At 42.3% G+C, this 21813-nt stretch overlaps 2 protein-coding genes across 2 annotated transcripts in view; both read left to right on the top strand.

Moving 5' to 3' along the window:
* LOC308155181 (limbin-like) overlaps positions 1–16758 on the top strand; it is a 48099-nt gene extending 31341 nt beyond the window's left edge. The window contains exons 18-22 of the mRNA XM_080528437.1: positions 1636–1863; positions 5070–5302; positions 5479–5566; positions 6713–6888; positions 16232–16758. Of these exons, the coding sequence (XP_080384563.1) occupies positions 1636–1863; positions 5070–5302; positions 5479–5566; positions 6713–6888; positions 16232–16646 (1140 nt within the window). The 3' untranslated portion in view covers positions 16647–16758. The remainder of the gene's footprint in view (positions 1–1635; positions 1864–5069; positions 5303–5478; positions 5567–6712; positions 6889–16231) is intronic.
* A 1730-nt stretch (positions 16759–18488) lies between these two features.
* Positions 18489–19352, top strand: cytl1 (cytokine like 1; the record flags this gene model as incomplete). Its single annotated transcript, XM_080528021.1, has 4 exons — positions 18489–18632; positions 18718–18762; positions 18900–19046; positions 19254–19352. 4 exons carry the CDS (start codon positions 18489–18491, stop codon positions 19350–19352), a joined length of 435 nt encoding a protein of 144 aa, XP_080384147.1.
* Positions 19353–21813: the final 2461 nt, after the last annotated feature.

Here is a 21813-nt window from a genome sequence, read left to right as displayed (position 1 = left end):
GCGAGGGATGGAGAGATGGAGGGACACATGGTAGAGTAGGCTTAGGCTGTGTTCGAAATGGCATACTGCATACTGCCTGCTAAATTCATAATAAGTATGCCAATACCAGCCGACCGTGCACACTGCAGTATGCATCTCAGTATCCCAGAAAGCATTTTGCACCGGCCGGCAGTGGGGATTATAAATCCTCAATGTTTAAACCTCCATGGGCTAAAAGCTGTAAGAAAAAGCTGTGAGAAAAAGTAACCATACATAATTCAGAACATATTAGCTAAACAAGTAAAATTATTTGGTGGCCAATATCTTTAGCTAGCTAAAGTAACTAGCTTACTATATTGTTGTCTTAGCAGTTGGTAGAAGAACATGATTCAAATAAATATATATGAGCAATAACATATCGTGGGCTTGCTACAGCAAGTACAATACAAACCAACCTGTCCGTCTGAAGCTACAATACTGGGATCATTCGTGTTTGTCTACAAGCAGTCAAATACTAGGCGAACGTGTGTGTAGGACACGAATAAACTTGGATTTTTTTGCATTTCAAGTGGCATCTTTGTAATCATGATGACGTAGTCATGTCTAAGAATGCATTTCACCAATGTAAATGACATAAATTACACCAGAATGTAAATTCCCCAAATAGTGAAAATACCACCGCTCATCTGTGATCAGACTTAGCTGAGGTGCTGCAGCTGAAGAGTATCAAATAGAGTGCAAAAAAGCAGCATCCGCACACTCAAAGCTGTGCAAAAAACGATGTTTATTGCGAGCTTTTGGTCTCCAGGCCGCAATGCATTTTGGGGATTGAGTAGTCGAATAGTGTGGTCTCATCGCATACTCAGAGATTCGGGATAATCTAGTGTCCATACTAGATTTCTCGCATACTCAAATTTCACATACTATACAGTGTGAACGCACTGCATACTCAAAATCTATGTCATACCTAGTATGAATAGTATGGTCTAACCACAGCTGAGGCCTCGCCCTCCCCTACAGCATGCAGGTGTGGTAGACAGTGAACATGTGACAGCAGCTGGTGAGACCAGGAACGAGTCGCCAGAATAAAAGTCTGAACATTAAAAGTCTGAACATTAAAAGTCTGAACATTAAATTAGCTGCCGACTTGTCCCCGGTTTCACCAGCTGCTGTCCCATGGTGGGAGGGAGGAGGGCCCTAACCCTAACCCACTCTGCAGGTGTTAATGCCCTAACCCTAACCACTCTGCAGGTGTTAATGCCCTAACCCACTCTGCAGGTGTTAATGCCCTAACCCTAACCCACTCTGCAGGTGTTAATGCCCTAACCCTAACCCACCCTGCAGGTGTTAATGCCCTAACCCTAACCCACTCTGCAGGTGTTAATGCCCTATCCCTAACCCACTCTGTAGGTGTTAATGCCCTAACCCTAATCCACTCTGCAGGTGTTAATGCCCTAACCCTAACCCACTCTGCAGGTGTTAATGTCATATCAGGATAGGCAGTACGGCTTCTAGGGATGCACACATAGCATGACAGTTGACAGCCTCCCTCTCCAGGTCCTTGATGAGAGAGATGGAGGAGAGGAAGGAGAGGAAGGAGAGGGAGGAGTGCTTAGTGTTAACAACTAAAGCCCTCAGTCTCTCCTTGACGTCCAGGTGCTTGAGGAGATGTGCAGCGACAGAGAGGCTGAGCTGCAGACCCAGGCGGACAGCCTGGCCGTCCAGATGGCTGCCCTCCACTACCAGAAGGTGGAGAGGAGGACCAAGGTGCTGGAGACCTCCAGAGCCCTGCTCAGCCTGCAGAGCCTCCTCACCAAGGAGCTCCGGGCCTGCAGGAACCTGGGAGGGGCGGAGATGTCCAAGAGCATCCAGGAACACTGCCTGGTAGGAAACAGCTGGATGATGGACACATTTGAGTATCAGGCACATGTCATGAATGAACAGATGTATACACTACCGTTCAAAAGTTTGGGGTCACCCAGATAATTTTGTGTTTTCCATGAAAACTCACACTTTTATTTATCAAATGAGTTGCAAAATGAATAGAAAATATAGTCAAGACATTGACAAGGTTAGAAATAATGATTTTTATTTGAAATAATAATTTTGTCCTTCAAACTTTGCTTTCGTCAAAGAATGCTCCCTTTGCAGCAATTACAGCATTGCAGACCTTTGGCATTCTAGCTGTTAATTTGTTGAGGTAATCTGAAGAAATCTCACCCCACGCTTCCTGAAGCACCTCCCACAAGTTGGATTGGCTTGATGGGCACTTCTTGCGTACCATACGATCAAGCTGCTCCCACAACAGCTCAATGGGGTTGAGATCTGGTGACTCCGCTGGCCACTCCATTACAGACAGAATACTAGCTGCCTGATTCTTCCCTACATAGTTCTTGCATAATTTGGAGGTGTGCTTTGGGTCATTGTCCTGTTGTAGGATAAATCTCCCACGTTACCAGCACCAAAGCAGCCCCAGACCATCACATTACCTCCACCATGCTTGACAGAATGGCGTCAGGCACTCTTCCAGCATCTTTTCACTTGTTCTGCGTCTCACAAATGTTCTTCTGTGTGATCCAAACACCTCAAACTTCAATTTGTCTGTCCATAACACTTTTTTCCAATCTTCCTCTGTCCAATGTCTGTGTTCTTTTGCCCATATTTATCTTTTCCTTTTATTGGCCAATGTCAGATATGGCTTTTTCTTTGCCACTCTGCCTAGAAGGCCAGCATCCCGGAGTCGCCTCTTCACTGTAGACGTTGACACTGGCGTTTTGCGGGTACCATTTAATGAAGCTGCCAGTTCAGGACCTGTGAGGCATCTATTTCTCAAACTAGAGACTCTAATGTACTTGTCTTCTTGCTCAGTTGTGCACCGGGGCCTCCCACTTCTCTTTCTACTCTGGTCAGAGCCTGTTTGTGCTGTTCTCTGAAGGGAGTAGTACACACCGTTGTAGGAAATGTTCAGCTTCTTGGCAATTTCTCACATGGAATAGCCTTCATTTCTAAGAACAAGAATAGACTGTCGAGTTTCATATGAAAGTTCTCTGTTTCTGGCCATTTTGAGAGTATAATCGAACCCACAAATGTGATGCTCCAGATACTCAACTAGCTCAAAGGAAGGCCATTTGTATAGCTTCTCTAACCAGCAAAACCGTTTTCAGCTGTGCTAACGTAATTGCACAAGGGTTTTCAAGGTTTTTCTAATCATCCATTAGCTTTTTAACGCGATTAGCAAACACATGTACCATTAGAACACTGGAGTGACGGTTGCTGGAAATGGGCCTCTATACACCTATGTAGATATCCGATTAAAAAACAGATGTTTGCAGCTAGAATAGTCATTTTCCACATTAACAATGTATAGAGTGTATTTCTGATTAATTTAATGTTAACATTAAATTAATCAGCAATATAGCTTTTATATAGCACATTTCATACATAAGAGTGCAGCTGAAAGTGCCTTACAATACTATGTAAAAGAAAGAAAAAGTAACCGATTAAAATAGAAAACATACAAGGAATAACAGTAAATTAGTAAAAGAGTATTGAAAACATAATCTGGTCATGGCTAACATCAGGTGGTCCACTAAAACCTTTAACAGTTGTTGGTTTACAGTCAAATTCTACTAGCCATGTCATGTAGTTTTAATCAAACTTACACACTTCCAAATATGTTCAAATATTAAGACAGTACGGGCCCACGTAATAAACCTTCTGTTAATTAAAATATGTCTAGTTTGGGTTTGATTGGAGCAGATATTGCCTACTCACTAACTCTGTAGATGGGTCTAACTCTGTGACGGACGTAGCTTGCAGAACTTCCGTGCAGATCTTAACAGTAGGTTACACAATCAAGTTTATGACTACTAACCATGTCATGTAGTTTTAATTAAACATACACGCTTCCAAATATGTTCAAATATTAAGGATGATACAGGCTCATATAATTAACCTTCTGTTAATTAAAATATGTCTAGTTATGGTTTCAATTATGGATTGGAGCAAATATTGCCCACTCACACTATCTCAGTAAACCATGTAACTCTGTGATCACCTCCGACTATTTTGGTAGAGCGGGTCACCACTGAGGATTTCTTGTTCCTCGTCTTGGCCACCAGAGGGCACAGATTAAAAACATACAAGGAATAACAGTAAATGAGTAAAATATTATTGAAAACATAATAAAAACAGATTAAAGACAACTAAAACATAACTGATCAAAACAATAAAAGCAACAAAGAAAGCAACATAGATAAAATGCTTATTAAAAGCTAAATTGAAGGGTTTTTAAACTGGCGCTAACAGATTTTTACTAAGCTTGCTTCCCTGATTTCTTGAGGTAACATATTCCACAGTTTATAAATGAAGCATCACCAACTTTCTTTTGGGTTCTGATGGTAAGCTTCAATAAGCCAGCAGCACCTGAGTGCTCTTGAGGGATGGATTGCATTTAAATGGACAGGACCTTATTCCAAAGCTCTTTACAATAGCCTCTCATTCACAGATTCACACACACATTCACACACCAATGGCGGCAAGCTACCATGCAAGGCGCCGGCCCGCTCATTGGGAGCAATTTGGGGTTCAGTGTCTTGAGGGCGTATAGGTTGTCAGCAAGTCAGTAAGGTAGGCTGGTCACAGCCCATTTAGTGTTTTAAACACAAACTTAAAAGGACATTGAAGTCAATTCTAAACGATACAGGGAGCCAGTGCAGAGCAGTAAGACTGGAGTGATGTGCTCTCTCCTCTTAGTTTCTGTCAGTAGCCTAGCAGAAACATTGTGAATTAGTTGGAGCCTCTCTGAATTAGTTGGAGCCTCTCTAAATACTTATTTTACTCAACAAAACACTTCTTTTCAAAATGCATTTAATGTGATTTTCTGGTATTTCTTTTGATATTCTGTCTCTCACTGTTAAAATGAACCTACCATTAAAATGATAGACTGTTCGTACTTATTTTCCCCACTGTATACTTGAAAAATTAACAACAACAAAAAGTCAGGTCCAGATTTGTAGAGTGTCAAAGTGTCAAAGAGACATATAACTAAGATATCCATGTTTCACAATTCCTTTACTTCTGCCAAACAGGGTTTGGAGGAAGCAGACCTGCAGCTGCAGAGAGAGAGAGCTGAGATGGACTGTCTGGAGTCGGGACCGCCCCAGGACAGCCCACTCAGAGACCCAGAAGACTCTGACGAGGAAGAGGAGGATGAGGGAGACGAAGAGCGGCTGTTCTATGTGCAGCATGACTGCAGAATGGCTACCATTCTCCAAGAGGCCCTGTACAAATGTGACCAGGTCACCAGTCTGATGAATGAGAGGTGGGATTTCATTTGAGAACATATCAGTTCATGAGCAGTGTTTTTCTTTTCAACAACTTTCTAATATGATACAATATCATATTTGATTGTCCATTTGTTATGGAAATTCATGTTGTGAGGCCAACATTACATCACTATTGTACACGTTCAGTACTCTATCTTCAACTGTCTGCCAGATTGCAAGAGTCCAACGCCAGGAGTCAGGCCATGGAGGATCTGAGGGAGCAGCTGGAGCTGAAGAGACTGTACGCCAACTGTGACCAGGTGATCTGTCATCCAGAAACACATCCAGCAATGTCAATGATAGAGTGGAATACAATGGAGAGCTAGTGTGTGAAGGCTTTCATTCCAGCCCAGCACTTACAAACCTGGGTCAACTAATCAACTGATAATAGTCTTCAATGTTGACTAGTGCTTTGGGGTGCTTTGGGGTAGTCGTTCCTCCCTTTTGTTCTTCCCCCTCTTCCACTTTCTTCCCCACCCTTAAAAGCCTATTGTGCACCTCGCCTGGCCTAGTGGATAGTGAGTTGGACTGGTGAACAGGTGGTCATGAGTTCAAATCCCACCTGGGAACACCACTAGTGTGCCCTTGAGTAAGGCACTTAGCCCTAAATTACTCCAGGGAGACTGTCCTTGTAACCTCTAATTGTAAATCGCTTTGGATAAAAACATACAAGTTTAATGGTTAAAATGTAAAATCTTTGCTTCATTCAGGACACTGTATGACAAGAATGACTTAAAGCCAAATGTCCACCAGCGTGCTTTCTTCTGTTGAGTTAGTGTGTGACAGTGCTAGAGAGGTTTGAAAGAAACCATGAGACTTAACAACAATGTCTTCCTGTTATATAACCATCATGGAGGAAACCCCCAGTCTCCCACTGAGCAAGAAGTAATTGCTTGTTGAGTCTCTCTGTGTCAAACCTCTCTGGCGCTAGCACTCCCTGGCTTGCTTGGAGATTATATTGTAGTGGGAATGTAGCTAATGAATGGATGGAAATATGACTACTACTATATGGCTAATATACTCCAAATGAGTGGAACATTAGGTCCAACAAGCAGCACTCAAGTCAAGTTGCTTTAAGTGGCATCCCCCCTGAAATAAAAACGGTCAAAATCATCCCCCTTCTAAAACTGCCATCCATTACTGCTATTTCAACATTTAGTTGTGCGCATATTGAGTAAAATACTGTGGGCGAGGAGGGGGCACGCACACATGCAGACATGTTTACCAAGTCACAGACACTGAAGTCACTGACGCTGTAGGGATGCAAAAATTGTCCCCATATGATAAAATCCACCATCCCCCCTGATTTCCTTTTACAACTTGAGTACTGCCAACAACCTACTATCCTATAAGAGCCTTTTAAAGCTAACATCCTACACCCTGCTCCTTCATCCCCTCCTTCCCAGGATCTGGAGTTTGCGTCCAGGCTGGTGAAGCAGAGTCAGGTGTCCATGGATGTCCTCCTGGAGGCCCTGCGCCTCCTCCTCCCCCCCCTCCCCGAGGCGGAGCTGCTGTCCATCCTCGACGCTCTGCGCTCCAAGCAGCCTCTCCTCCCTCCGTCTGCTGAGCACGTCCACACTGTGTGAGGAGGATCACGTCAAACGTTTATCTATACAGCACATTTCTATTTCAATACAGCAACGCAATACCATGCACTTTACAGAAAGCTCTGTCGGAGTCTCTGAAGAATAGACGAATCAGCTTAAAGTCAATTGCCCTCAGCTCTTGTCGTGTTGAACCCTTTGTTCTATTCGGTTGTTAAGTCTGACGTCAAACGTGACGTTTAGCAATCTCCGGGTCCAAACCAGAAATTCCCTGCACCAGAGTAGCAGTGGACTACAGCGGTAGAATGACAGTGCAATCATTTTTTAGACTCGGATCTATTCATACAACAACGACACAGCACTTTCCCGTTTTCCCCATATTGTCAGCGTCTTTGAGCCTCGGAAAAGCGCTATATAAATATAATGAATTATTATCACGACTTAACAACCGAATTGAGTCAAATTTGGTATCCCTCTGCAAAGGCTGAAAGTGTCCCAAAATCTGGATGCATAAGATAGACAGTAGGTTCAGTGTTTCCTCCAGGATTTTTCACATTAGTGGCGGAGCGCTCATCTTTGTTTTCGATTTTTTTTTCGCGTGCACGTGCATAAAACGCGCACTGGCGCTCAAAACAAAGACGTAATTTCACCAAAAACTAGAGGGTGGCAACAATTATAATTTCTTAAATAGCGGTTAAGTCATTAAAGCCGAGCAGGTGATTTTATATAGAAGGTGATCAAATACCAATATATCCTACAGCTGCAGCGGAACATGCGGAACGCGCATTACACACACACACACACACACAGAAAGATCAATATGACGTAGGCCTACATGAGAGTACACGCACAAAACCGGCTAACGTTACTCATTAACTGTTTACACAAGTAAAATCACAGTGTGACAGTCAGATGGAGCATTCGGTAAACAACAACAGCAAGGTAATGCTATCAGTTGAGTTAAAGAAAACCAACTCTTACCTTTGAGGACACCAACATGAGCCCTGCTTACCCGTACCTCCGCCGTTCTGTTCATGGTGATTTTAGAGGCAATAGATTATTTTTGCCCCGCACATATTGCTATGAATAATTCGAAGCTAGGTGCTTGCACGTTAGGTGCGAGAAGGCTTGGTTAACCCATTAGCGGGAACATTATTTGTTTCACAAAATAGGCTGATTTAATTGACCATGAACATCAGAGACATACATTACGAATGTTCATTTAAAATACTCTATACTGAGCACTGGTATAATAACATGAACCAGAGAACAGCAGTAAATGCAATAACCCACAGTCGTCGCTGATGATGTTGCATTTTCGATTAGGATACGTTTACGGGATTAAAGGGACCGGCAACGGGCGAAGAGAGAAATCCAAATGTCCCGCTAAATTCGGACCAATCACAAAACTGTTTTGAAAGCGCGTCGCCTCGCGCCGCGCGCCTGTTGAGAGCGATTCAGTCTCGATTGCAGTGCGAACACAAACGACGAGGTTAATTGCAACATTGTAACATATTGTAACTAACTACGCCCTAAATCGTAACGAAATGTAGGTCTGGAAGCGGCCTAAATCTAGCTTCAATCTGCTTTTTTTCTGTTCTCCGGTCATAATAACTCGCTGCCTTTCTGCGCAGCCTGAATCAAAGTGGACTGTCTGAATCAATTAGTGGCGGAGGAAATTCATTCGTGGCGGCCCGCCACGAATAAATGCATATAGAGGAAACACTGAGGTTGCTCATCTCTCCATTCTGACCTCACCTAACCTCTCTCAGTCAACTGAAGGAGTACCAAAACCTCCAAGTTATAAGCCTAACCCTAACCCTGACCTCACCTATCCTCTCCTTTGGTCTTGCACCTTCTGTGGAATTACACTGACCAAAGGGTTAGGGTTACTGGCCAAAGCATGAGGTAAACAATCTAGGCTATACATGCACCAATATCTGGAGCCACAGGGAACACGACTGTTCTGTCCACCTCAATACCACGTTGCTCTATTGGCTTGTGCCTTCTATTTTCCTTCGTCTCTCTTCTCAATGTGACTAGTAGCATCCATGTGGTTGTCTAACCAGTAGAACATCTCACTGGTTCTCTGTTTCTGCGTCTTCCAGTGAAGCCCAATACATTTGCATTCTCTAACTCTAACTCATCTACAGTAACTCAACAATGAACTCTCCTATAGTCTATAGATGTCTCTGTAGAAATGTTAGCCTCTGATTGATGAGTCCTGAGAAATTAATCAATTTCCATGAGCTTGTTCTGAAGTACACCATCTTCCCCCTCTAGTTCAGATATTCTTGCCTTGAACCTTTTGTGAGAAACAAGAAGTGCTTGTAATGCTGTGTCCGCCTTTCCCTTCTTGTTCTTTAGCATCTTTGGGTTACTGTTGAACTCAGACATAGCCCACCCATAGGGCTCATCTTGGCTGTAACCCCCGCTCTTGCCCATGCTTATCAATATACTGCCCCAATAGCATTGTGAAACCAATGGCACACTTCAATCCAACAAAAAAAACGATCTCCCTTTCTCCTAGAAAACAATCGCAATTTACACTGACAATTCACAGCTGCCTTTCCTATCTTGATTATTTTACCTAAAAACATAAAACAAACATCCATTTACTTTTAGTATTGAGAACTATTTGGCATAACTCAAAGTTGAAATCAAGTCAAAATACTAATGCAAGCGCATGCTATCCCCTCGATAGGAGACTTGAGGGGAAAGCGTGCGCGTGCATTAGCCGGGATTCAGAATACTGAGTTCATTAACATTTTCCGCAAAAGAAGGAACAACACAACAAACAAGTAGGACATCTTGGAGGTTTTAATTCAACGATAGAGTGTGGCTGTGTACTTTTCTGTTTTCCTCTGTCTGTTTGTGCAACCCCAAGGGGAAGCTTTGGGTTGCAGCTGCAGTTAAGAATCCTCCTGGGTGGTGGAAACACAACGCACCAAAAGAAACACCAGTGCTTGGGCCCAAAATAGGTCTGGAGAAGGACCCTGTCTGGTGTGGAATACCACCATTAACAGTGCATATAAATGTCTATAAACATGGCTGGAAACACAAAGGTCTCAGCCTTTGAGCCAAGCACCAGTGCCAAAAGTGAATCCCCCCTCTGTGGGGAAAAATAAAGAATCCAAATTTTTCATCATATCTCCCCATCTGCACTCGCTGATACATGAACTGTCACTGTGTGGACTGTGTGGTTTGTGATTTTTTTTATATAAATGAGGTGCGCTTGGGCCTGGAGTTGTCTTGTCAGGAAAGGAGGGTGAAGACAAAGCTAAACTAAAGTGGAACAATATGCATCATTTCGGGATCTGCTTGTGGATAGACTTTTGGCTATTTTCTTTTACCAGGTGGCCAGGGGGAGCGAGGAGATCTCTCCTCGTTAGACTGAGGGAGGATATGGTAGCCAGGAATATGTCGACCCGCACCGTGGATAAGGAGAGTAATAGGTGGGTGTTTTCTCAGTTTTATTCCTCTTTTTCTTCTCTTGTTACATTTTCATGGTCTTCTCTTTATTTCATTTCCAATGCAGTTACTTACTCTCTCTTGGAGCGTGTAAAAGATGTAGTTCACTACAAAGTAAATTAAAATCATTTGTTAGGAGTGAGCATCAGACCAGGGTTCAAATACTGTAGTGTTCAATAAACACCCATATAGCACTCCAGAGCAGGCTCAAGCAAATGCTCAAAGTATATGAAAATATAAATTATATATATGTATGCAAATAACACATTTGACTACTATTGATTTGATAATGATGTATCCTTAATTTTCAAATATATTCATTAAACAATATTTTGTAATTATTACAAATTATTACGATGGGGTAATCAGTGATTACCCTAACCCTAACCCTTTTAGATTAAGATTGGCCACAAAAGGGATGAATATCTAGGAATATTTACAATAAATGTTTGTAACTATAGTCCCTCCCCAATGGAAGCAATCTTATTTGCTAGCTTTTGCATAGTATCCTATATTCAAATCTATCTAATCTCTATAGAGAAATCTATCATTAGTGTCACTCTGAAGTTCGCATTGCGATGTGCTGGTCTTAAAACTTCAAACCTAAAATATACGATCGTATCGAACTACATGAAAATAAGCGGCATTGAGAAGAAGCGAATACGCGTTCACGCGAATGGCACTAGTGACAGGAGACCCACAACGTAGGCTATACTATGGCTGCGTTCGTAAACTCGCTCTGGAATCTGATCAGCACTCATGGAATGCCTTTTGTCCAATCAAATTACTTGGTCTCTTTATGACGTTGAACGCAGTGTGCGCTCTGAGCGAATTTACGAACTATGAATGAACTACTCTATAACAGTGTTTCTCAAAAATGTTCAGACCAAGGACCACTTACCCAATAAAAAGAAACTTGCGGACCACCTAACTAAATACAGGGTTCCCACACTGGTCTTAAAAAGCCTTAAAGTCTAAAATCCAGCAATCCAATTTATATGAGGTGCTAGGTCTTAAAAATTAGATCCTGCAAGGAAATCAGTCCAACCACATCTATTTACGCGGTAATTAATCTGTATGGCAGTGAAATCCCTAATTTCATCACCTCGAGGATGACAAAAAGCTATGGTGTCGCGAATAGGTCTAAAATGATATCCAAAGAGGTCTAAAAACGATATCAGATCATCGCTGTTTCAGTCAAATCCGCTGCCGTGTAGCCTATAAACCACCGCTCCATGATCTTGCCTGTAGGCTTGTTAATAGATTAGGCCAGAGGTTCCCAAAGTGGGTGCCGCCAAATCTGCTCGTAAAAAAAATAAAAAATAAAATAAAATAAAATAATTTTTTAATATAAAATTATAATAATAATACATTAATAAACGTTTGTTTATTACATGTGCAATGGAGTTCATAAGCAAATAAAAGATATATTTCTCAGATTTGAAAGATATTAATTTACTAACTAGGCCTACTAGTTACTAACTAACTACTCCTCACTGAAGTCTTGGACCAAGCGGTGAAAATGGTTAATTATGTAAAATCACGCCCGCTGAAGTCACGGCTGTTCAGCACATTGTGCAATGAGATGGGGTCCGAGCATGAGGGGCTCTTATTACACACAGAGGTCCGCTGGCTGTCGCGGGGCAAGGTGTTATCCCGTGTCTATGAGCTCCGAGATGAACTGATAACTTTTGTCAGTGAGCACGACTTGCCATACAAAGAACAATTGGAAGATGAATCGTGGTGGATTAAGCTTGCTTATCTGGCAGATATTTTCAGCCACCTTAATGACCTCAACATAAAAATGCAAGGGAAGGCTGAGAATATCCTGACAGCGACAGACAAACTGAACGGATTCCGATCCAAATTGAGACGGTGGCAAGACGGGGTGGCCAAGAAAAACATTGAAATGTTTACGTTGACGGCCAATGACGCAGCACACAAGTCAGCGTCTTCCTTGAATGTGATCGCTGCGCACCTACGTATGCTGGAGGAGAGATTTGAGTCCTATTTCCCTCCAATGAACGAAGACTTCGACTGGCTCCGGGATCCGTTCAACCCCCTCTCATCAGCATCAGCCGCTAGTTTGAGCAGCAAAGCTCAAGATGAACTGGCAGAGCTCATTATGGACCGCACACTGAAGCTCAAACATGGTGAGCTAGGTTTGGATAGGTTTTGACTGCTTGTGGGACATGAATATCCATCTCTCTCAGAGAGCGCCATCAAGGTGCTTTTACCCTTCCCAACCTCCTACTTGTGCGAGCTGGCTTTTTCTTCTCTAGCATACGTCAAGAACAAGACACGCACGCGACTGTCAGTGGAACAGGACCTGCGTGTCGCGCTGTCCACTATCTCTCCCCGCATAAAGAGACTCTGCTCCCAAAAGCAGGCGCATGTGTCCCACTAATGCGCACAACATATTTCTTTGTTTTGTATTTCTCTCAATTTTTACAATTCTGTCATGATTATTATTGTTAAATTATTATAGTTGTGAGTTACCCGTTTGGTTCAGATGTGAAATAATAATCTCAGAATGAGCATTGAAATGAGAATTACATTTTATGGCATTATTTTAAGCCCAAAAAAAAGCATTGTTCCATTGATTGATTATACAGGCCTTTGATATTTTATTTGTGTGAAGAATTCCCTCTGAGTCTCCTCCCATATTGTACAATCCTTGAGGGCCACAATTTTATTTAATTTAGCGATAGTTTGACTGACCTATGCATTCTTGCCCATCCATTACAGTTCATTTATGACTTTTATTATCTTGTTAAAATTCATTGGGGCAATACTTATGTATTATATATAAAAACACATTTTCAAACCAATTCATCGTGTATTGTTTTTAGTTTAAGCTCCGAGGCATTTTTTAAATCTTCGTAGAGTTGGGGTGCCTTGGAGAAGGGGGAAAGCTTCAGGGGTGCCTTGGTTAAAAAAAGTTTGGGAACCTCTGGATTAGGCTACTGTAAAATTATCACAATTTACTCGTGGCCGTCGCGGACCACTAAGGGGCACTGGCGGACCACACTTTGAGAAAGGCTGCTCTATAACATTGACGATAACGAACTACGAGAGACTGAAATAGCCTCAGTGAGAATGAGGTGCGGCATCGCTTTGCTTGTAATATTTTTTTTTACTATTCAGATCGGAAGGAGGAATTAATGTTTTGCAGATATTAATACATATTGATTTCTTTTTTTGTTTTGACTTGTCCATCGGACAACTGCAGGAGGAAGTCCACTTGTCCGAACATAAAATGTACTTGTCCCGGACAAGCGGACAAGCCTTAATGTTGGGCCCTGATATAGCAAGAGAACGTAACGCGCGCTGGCACACTGGACAGCGTACAACCTTCAACATGTTATCTGAATATTTGTTCAATGTGCCTCATTCATGGAGGCCTGTAGAAGTAGACATAAGCAGAAAGTGATAGCATATATAGCATATATAAGGAAAATTATAAAACTACAGGGAGTATCATGGTTCCTCTGACCACCAAAGGGCGGCAGAGACTTTTTTGTGAGCCCCCTGCCAAGGTGTGTGCGTGTGTGTTGTGGTGACCACCACGTATGACCAGGTAAATACACACCACACAGGCAGGAGACCACACGGAGAAAGAGTTGCAATTCAGCCCACCGGGCGTATTTAATTAGAAAAAGGAGTTTCAATTAAAGGAATAGATATAGTCCAACTTAAATTCACCTCCTGGCGTCTAATGCAGAACTCTCTTTTATGGAGAGCAGAAGGGTGGACTCAGTCATCCCTTTTAGTGGGACAGGTTGGTGTCCCGCTGGGCGCGGGCTCGTTTCAACGATGAAGCACACCTGCGACGCGGCCAGGGGAAGGACAGAAAAGGAGAGGGACAGATATCAGTACGGGGCAGGCAGCCAACGCGACATGACGCGCCCGCCTGCTACTAGCGGAGCGACCAGCCCCCTCTACCCCGAACCCCGGAGTCACCGGCAGGTGAATTAGATTCAGTGAATATGATTGATATTTGTAGCATAAACACATCTTATTCACTTCTTAGTGTCCCCCTGCGACCTCTGCTGATATTGAAGAGAATTGCAGACTTGGAAAAAAAAAGATGGTAGCCAAATACTAGAGCAAACACACAGAAACGCACAGAAATACTGCAAAATCGCTTTTTACTAGCTAGATTTTGAAAATGTAAGGATACTGGGTGGTAGAACGCACATATCTAGGAAAAGTCATGAAAGGAGGGTTCTGAAATTTGATCGAGTACAAAGGTAGAATTCTTTTTTTACTCACAGGGTCCCCATGATGACCCCACCCACGGCTGTTCTAGTGTTAAGGACAACAAAGTCAAGGTATTGGAGTGGCCATCACAAAGCCCTGACCTCAATCCTATCGAAAATCTGTGGGCAGGACTGAAAAAGCGTGCGCGAGCAAGGAGGCCTACAAGCCTGACTCAGTTACACCAGTTCTGTCAGGAGGAATGAGCCAAAATTCCACCAATTTATTGTGGGAAGCTTGTGGAAGGCTACCCGAACATTTGACCCAATTTAAAGACAATTCTACCAAATACTAACTAAGGTCATGTTCTCACATGAAAGTCTGAATCGAGACCCGGAGCAAGTGGATGAGTTCGCAACATTGTTGCATAAATAATTTCTCTGATTTGTGTTCTCACAGCCCTTCATGTAAACTAAGTAACATACGCAATCGAAGCAACAGACGTGGTAGTTGAATGGTCAGAAAAATTTAGAATTGCCCTTTGTTCCGCTCTTATCCAGATAAACACGCGTGCGCTGTTGTTTTCCTATGGACTGCCTCAAGCAGCGTTCTCACCAAAAGCGAAGCGAAGCAAAGTGATGGATGCGTTGTTTCTAACCGAAGCGAAAACACCCTTTTCAAGCGGAGCATCCGTTGGTTCTTTGCTGTGGGAGCGACTTCGAATAAGCGTTCTCACAGCTCCAAACGACGCAGAGCAAAGCAAACTTTATCCTAAACTCCGTTTCAAGTGAAGCAAATGTTCTAGTGAGAACACACCCTAAGTGTATGTTAACTTCTGACCCACTGGGAATGTGATGAAAGAAATAAAAGCAAAACATTTATCATTCTCTCCTAGTATTCTGACATTTCACATTCTTACAATAAACTATTGATCCTAACTGACCAAAGACAGGGAATGTTTACTAGGATTAAATGTCAGGAATTGTGAAAAACTGAGTTTTAATGTATTTGGCTATGGTGTATGTAGACTTCCGACTTCAACTGTAGGTACTCACGCCGGAAGCATTCATATCCTGGAAATCTGAAGTCAAGTCGCCCCTCACTACTAATAGCAATAGGCTACTTTCGACATTCACTGTTGTTGTTATTTTATGTTTCAATAAACCTTTTCATGAGTTTGGGCAGTCATTGTGAAAATAGTATCATAGTTAAAAGACAGTTGTACCGCAATGGAAAACACATTGGAAACCTTCATTGGAAAATGCACTTCCGTATCTCAGTAGAGAGGTGTGGCCAATGTGAAAGCGTTATGCCGTGAGTATCTATAGTCTCAGTGCGTCCCTCAACTTGAGCTATTTTTTTGCAATGAAGTGCATTCTTGAGTTCGAAGTTGTGCTCTAAAGTCATACACCAGCCTAGGCTACTCAGCAAAGAGCCGTCTGTCAGCTGGCACGCATCTTACATCTGGAAAAACAAATGTGTCCTAACATGACGCTGTCACCAAGCACAGAGATATCAGGGCACAAGTCACACATTTCCTTTGTACCTGGGAGCTACGCGCAGCCCCACGTCCCCCTTTGTCGACAAAAATGACACCACTACGCGGCTGAATATATGTGAATATGAGGTGGCCTTAATAAAGAGTAGTGCATGAGGTAAGCGTCTTTGACTTTGAATATAAGGCTAACAAAGATGCTCCCTGTTTCTCAGGCTCACAGCAAAGAGGCAGACACTACTGGAGAAGCTGTTCCTCAACGCCCTACCTGAGGCTCCCAGTGACACCATGCAAGTATCGGTCCAGGAGAAGGGAAGGGAGGGCGCTCTACCCTCTACTTCACAACAACCCACCCGCCAGCCAGCGGTGACTGGAATGACCGTCTCAGACCTCGCAGCAGGAGCAGCGGTAGAGGTGGTGGATGAGACGCTGTTCAACTCACCAGCAGCACTGACCACTTCTGGTTCTGCCAGTGCAATAATGGATATTCCCACTACTGGAGAGAGGCTGTTTGTGTTCCGCTTCCCCACAGAGCCACAGGACCCTACGGTGGCCAACAACAGGAAGAGGAAGAAGAGGAACTTCCTGAACCTGAAGAAGGGCACTGTGGCCCCCACAGATCAGCCCTGATGTCATTGAACTCAGTGATGTCATATAAACAATGATGACCAGGCAGAATGCAACCAAAGTATTTAGTTATAGTACAGGTACTGTACAATATGTAGCAAATGTATGTAGGTGTATGTAGCAATTGGTGTTATTTAGTTAAAGCAGGTGATGTGTACTGTTCACTTTTGTATAAAGGCTTTGTCTACAAGTACAGGCAGCTGGGTTATTTCAAATATTATTTTGTATAACCAATGATTTACACATCTTGACAAATACATGATGTACCATATATTCACCATGGCAACCTGGCAAGAAGAGACAGTAGAAGCCCACTTTAGTAGATGCAGCAGAGGTATATTGTTGGTACATTAGTTTGAGTTAACGTAGCCTGGCACAGTAGTATCTGTGAAGGGAAGTGGTTGTTAAGTGGTTGATCAGACAACTTTTTGGCCCAATGAATCCTAGGTAAGAATGTGTTACCCAACACCTAACATCCTCATTGTATCCCCTATTCTATGTAGTTTTCTTCATCAAGAGACATTCTGAAACGTGTGATGTATGCGACACCATTTTCATTGAAAACACTTTCATGTTTTGACTGCTTCACTTGATTCACGTGGCTATCTACTTTGGAGCTTTATTTAAAATGTGTATGCCTTTTTTTATGGGACTTAACATTGTTTTGTATGAATAGATGATCATACATAATTGATTGATTACATAATGACATTTATGTAAAATAATTAAAGTAGTGTAAAAAGAATAGGTCTTTGTAAAAGCTTTTAACAACGGATAATGTTGTAACACCAGATAATGAAAGCACTTGTGATAATGTAATAACGTTTGTTATTACATGTAATAAAACTGGATAATGTAATAACTTGCCGGGTAATATAATAAACTAATTGAACAGGTAACTGTTTTTTTTAAATGTTTTATAATGTAATAATGTATTATGTACATTATGTATTATGTATTACGTGACTAATTGATTACTTAAATTAGAAATGTATTAACTAACCAAAATCACTGTCATTATGTTTTGTTTCATTTAAGTCTCTCTCTCTCTCTCTCTCTCTCTCTCTCTCTCTCTCTCTCTCTCTCTCTCTCTCTCTCTCTCTCTCTCTCTCTCACACACACACACACACACTCAAACACATACACACACTCAAACACATACACACACTCAAACACACACACACACGCCCTTCTTATTAGTGCTTTATACAATTATTACATAATTCAGTTGTTATTACAACTTTGTTATTGATAAGGTGATTAACATTAGATAATGTTATATTATATTATCCAGCCAGTGAATACAGTACATTACAGTTAGTCATTACCTAGACTATCATTTGTAAATTAAATACAATTTGTAGAATTTGTTAAAGAGCTTTTCACATTATTATGATGAAAAGAAAAAGCATTTCATGTTTACATCCAATGTACACAAGAAAAAGCAGCCACGGTAGGTTTAACTGTTCACAATACTTTATTCACTAATATAACATTGATATAACTAAATATGTTCACGGAGACACGTGCTAACGATTGGACTTCCGAGGCCAGCATGACAGAATGTTGTGGTACCGAGAAGGAACATCTGGATTTGGTTTTAGGTGACTGGCATAAAGCTGAGCATTCACGTGCTCTAAAATGCATTGGAGCGCGAAATGTTTTCCCCGATTCTCCTCAAGTTGTGCTTTTACTGGTTCCACAACGTCATCACCGGTTTTTTTCTCACCCCTGGCTAAAAACGGCATACAAGAACCTCCACACTGTCAAAGTCTTCGACACTCTCTTGCCTCTCATAATAGTCGTGTCTACCCGGCGCAGGGGCAGTGGACTTTTAAAGCCGACATGAAGCTTGGACTGGCAACTTTTGTGTGTTTTAGTTTTATATTGCTGGCAGACAGTGCACCTCCGACCTGCTATTCCAGAGTTCTCGGTTTGAGCAAACAAATAATGCATTTATTGGAAATATTACACAACTACCATCGCACGGTGAGCCCTTTTACAGTTGACGTCGTAAAACGGATTATGTTAATCTTCCAAGTGACGTTTCCTTATAAATGTTTTATTGTTGCAGAAACCTTGCGTTGAGTTTCTGCCCAAGATGTTTCTCGATGTGCACGTAAGTTCACAGAATCCAAGAAACCAACACATTTATATTAGCCTACAGAGTGCAATATATTGTTTATGTGTAACATACAAAAGATAAATAACTGCAAATGTGTTCAGTCTCATAAAGTCACTATTATCTCTTCATAGAATTCCTGCATGATGCCCAAGCTGCGGGACACCCTGTATGTATTAGAAAACCTCCCCTCCCAGCGCTGCAGAAAGCTCCCCAGGATCGTCTTGCTGAAGCACAAAGTCAGGAACCTGTACACCATCATCCACAGAGTTTGTTATCGGGTATGTGTGTACATAATAGACCTCGATCTTAAAGGTATTTGAGGGTGTTTGATAGCTGCTGGGATCATGGTGCCATCATCGGCCAAACAAAGTCAAGCATACCAATGTTTTGCATGCGTTTGACCCAAGTCTGCTGCTCACCCATGTTCTGTAGCTCAAGATGGTTGTGAGTTTGACTGGCCTGTGTGCTTGTGTGCTTCCCTGCAGGACCTTGTGTATCTCACAGACGACTGTGAGGCCATTGAGACTGGACACAGCGCCCCACGCTACGGAGAGGATACGCTGCAGATCCTGAAGGAGAGATGAGCAAAATACACAGAAACACTTTTGCTAATGGGTGCACATACAGAAACACAAACACACACACACACACACACACACACACACACACACACACACACACACACTCGCACACGCACTTACACATCGTCTCACAGATACACTACAGAATGTGCATCACAACAGTCCCACATAACGGGAGCAAAAACATAACCATACTGTTTCTTCTCTAACCTGGACACAGAGTTTGTGTTATTGGCAAAGTTGAGCCTCATGTTAGAGGGTGTGTGTGGTTACATTCCACCAAGGAGCGGAGAACTTTCCACAGGAAATTTGCAGAATGCCAACCATTCCTCTGAAAACCTTGAAATAATAAACCAATACTATGAAACGTTTGTGAGCCTCTCTTGCAGTTGCTTAGTTACAGAGAACGTTCAAAGGGGGCGTGGCTAATTTATCATGGGATCTGTGTACAGATTGATTTTCCCATTTAGAAATTAGAACACTTTGTATACACATTCAGAAACTTAGCCAAAACCTTAGGCTTGCCAAAATCAACCGTTTAAAACATAATTAAAAAGAAAAAGAAAAAAAAAAACACTGGTGAGCTTACAATTTAAAAGGACTGGGCCAAGGAAGGCTTCTACAGTGGATGACTGCTCACCATAATTAAGAAAACCCTCAAAATAACTGTCTCACAGATCAGGAACACTCTTTAGGAGATCAGAGACTATCATCTGCAAAATATGTAAGTAAGTAAGTAAAATGTATTTCTATAGCACCTATCCCAGACCAGGGGTCACAAAGTGCTTTACATATATAAGAATATTATATGTATCTATACAGGACAGTCTTGATCTGTTTTTTAAAAGCCTCGACCGAGACCGCTGATCGAAGATCCAAAGGAAGAGCATTCCAAAGTTTGGGAGCCACGGTTTGGAATGCTCCATCACCCTTGGTTTTTAATCTGGCATGGGGGACAACCAATAAGCCCTTGCAGAGGACCTGAGAGACCTACTGGGGCTGTCAGGACGCAGTAGGTCACAGATGTATGCAGGTACCTGACCATGAAGGGCTCTGTAAGTGATGACCATAACCTTGAATTGAATTCTAAATTTGATGGGGAGCCAGTGTAGGGACGCTACGATGGGAGTAATATGACATGACTTTCTGGACCTAGTCAACAGCCTTGCAGCTGCATGTTGGACCATTTGTAGCCGGCCCAGGGTGGATGCGTCGAGGCAGGTGAACAGGGAATTGCAATAGTCCAATCAGGATGATACAAAAGCGTGAACGATCATTTCCAACTCCGTGTGGGATACCACAGACCCAAGTTTAGCAATATTGCGCAGATGGAAAAAACAGGTACGTGTCAGTGACCTAGGGCCTCATTTATCAAAAAAAGTACTTGAACATCATACCGTAAGCACATTTTTCTAAACGGACGTAAGCATTATTTATAAAACGGGCTGTGCTTGTTTAAAATTGTGTAAGTGCTTCCTTCTATAAATACCAACGCAGGTCAAATGAACGCAGGTGAATGAGGTTGGTATTAACGCCCTGTGATAGCGGCTCAATTATAGCGGCTGAATTAAGCCAAGTCCTATAATATAGGGTAGGCGTTCGTCTGGAAGCGGGAGAGGGCAGAGAAGGGTGGCTTCTCGGTAAGTGGCATTTGTAACGTTTGATCATGACAACTAACCAGGCAAATGCTTATACTCAGTACTCAAGTTGTAAAAGAAAATCAGGGGAGGTGGTGGATTTTATCATATGAGGACAATTTTAGCATCCCCTCAGCGTCAGTGACTTCAGTGTCAGTAACTTGGTAAAAATGTTATTGCATGTGTGCGTGCCCCCTCACACCTTGAAATAGCAGTAATACCACGTTCATTGATAAAATGACATAAGGTATGGAAAGGGGGGATGGCAGTTTTAGAAGGGGGATGATTTTGACAGTTTTTATTTCAGGGGGGATGCCATCCCCCCTCAACTCGAATGCTGCTTATACTGTAATAATATAATGGTCTTATTCTTATCAGGTGACATTGAAAATATGGCTGCTCACTCCCTTTGCGAACCTCCAGACACCGGAGAAAATCCAGTATAATTTAGCGCATGGCCGGGCAAGGTCCGTTGTGGAGCGCACTATAGGCATGAAGGGGAGATGGCGTTGCCTTGACAGCTCCGGAGGGATGTAAAGAAAGACTGAAATGCAATCATAAACATCAGTTCCCTTTAAATCTTGAATTAAACTCATTTTCTCGGCTGATAACAACATCGTTAATTTTATTACGAGCCACTTGCATGAATTACAGTAGGCAGTGCGGCTCACATGCCTGTAATAACTTCGCATAACCAGTAGGTAATGTGCGTACGCAAGGTAGATCGTTACGATCGTTTCCACAGTCAAATCGACTCACGTTGAAATTGTATAAATCACTACGTTGACGTGCTTTTCTACGTACGACACGGGTAAGATCAAAATTTG

Source organism: Nansenia antarctica, assembly GCF_963989245.1.
Source record: "Nansenia antarctica genome assembly, chromosome: 4".
In the NCBI taxonomy this organism is placed as follows: domain Eukaryota; kingdom Metazoa; phylum Chordata; class Actinopteri; order Argentiniformes; family Microstomatidae; genus Nansenia; species Nansenia antarctica.
This window is presented reverse-complemented; position numbering and strand designations above follow the sequence as displayed.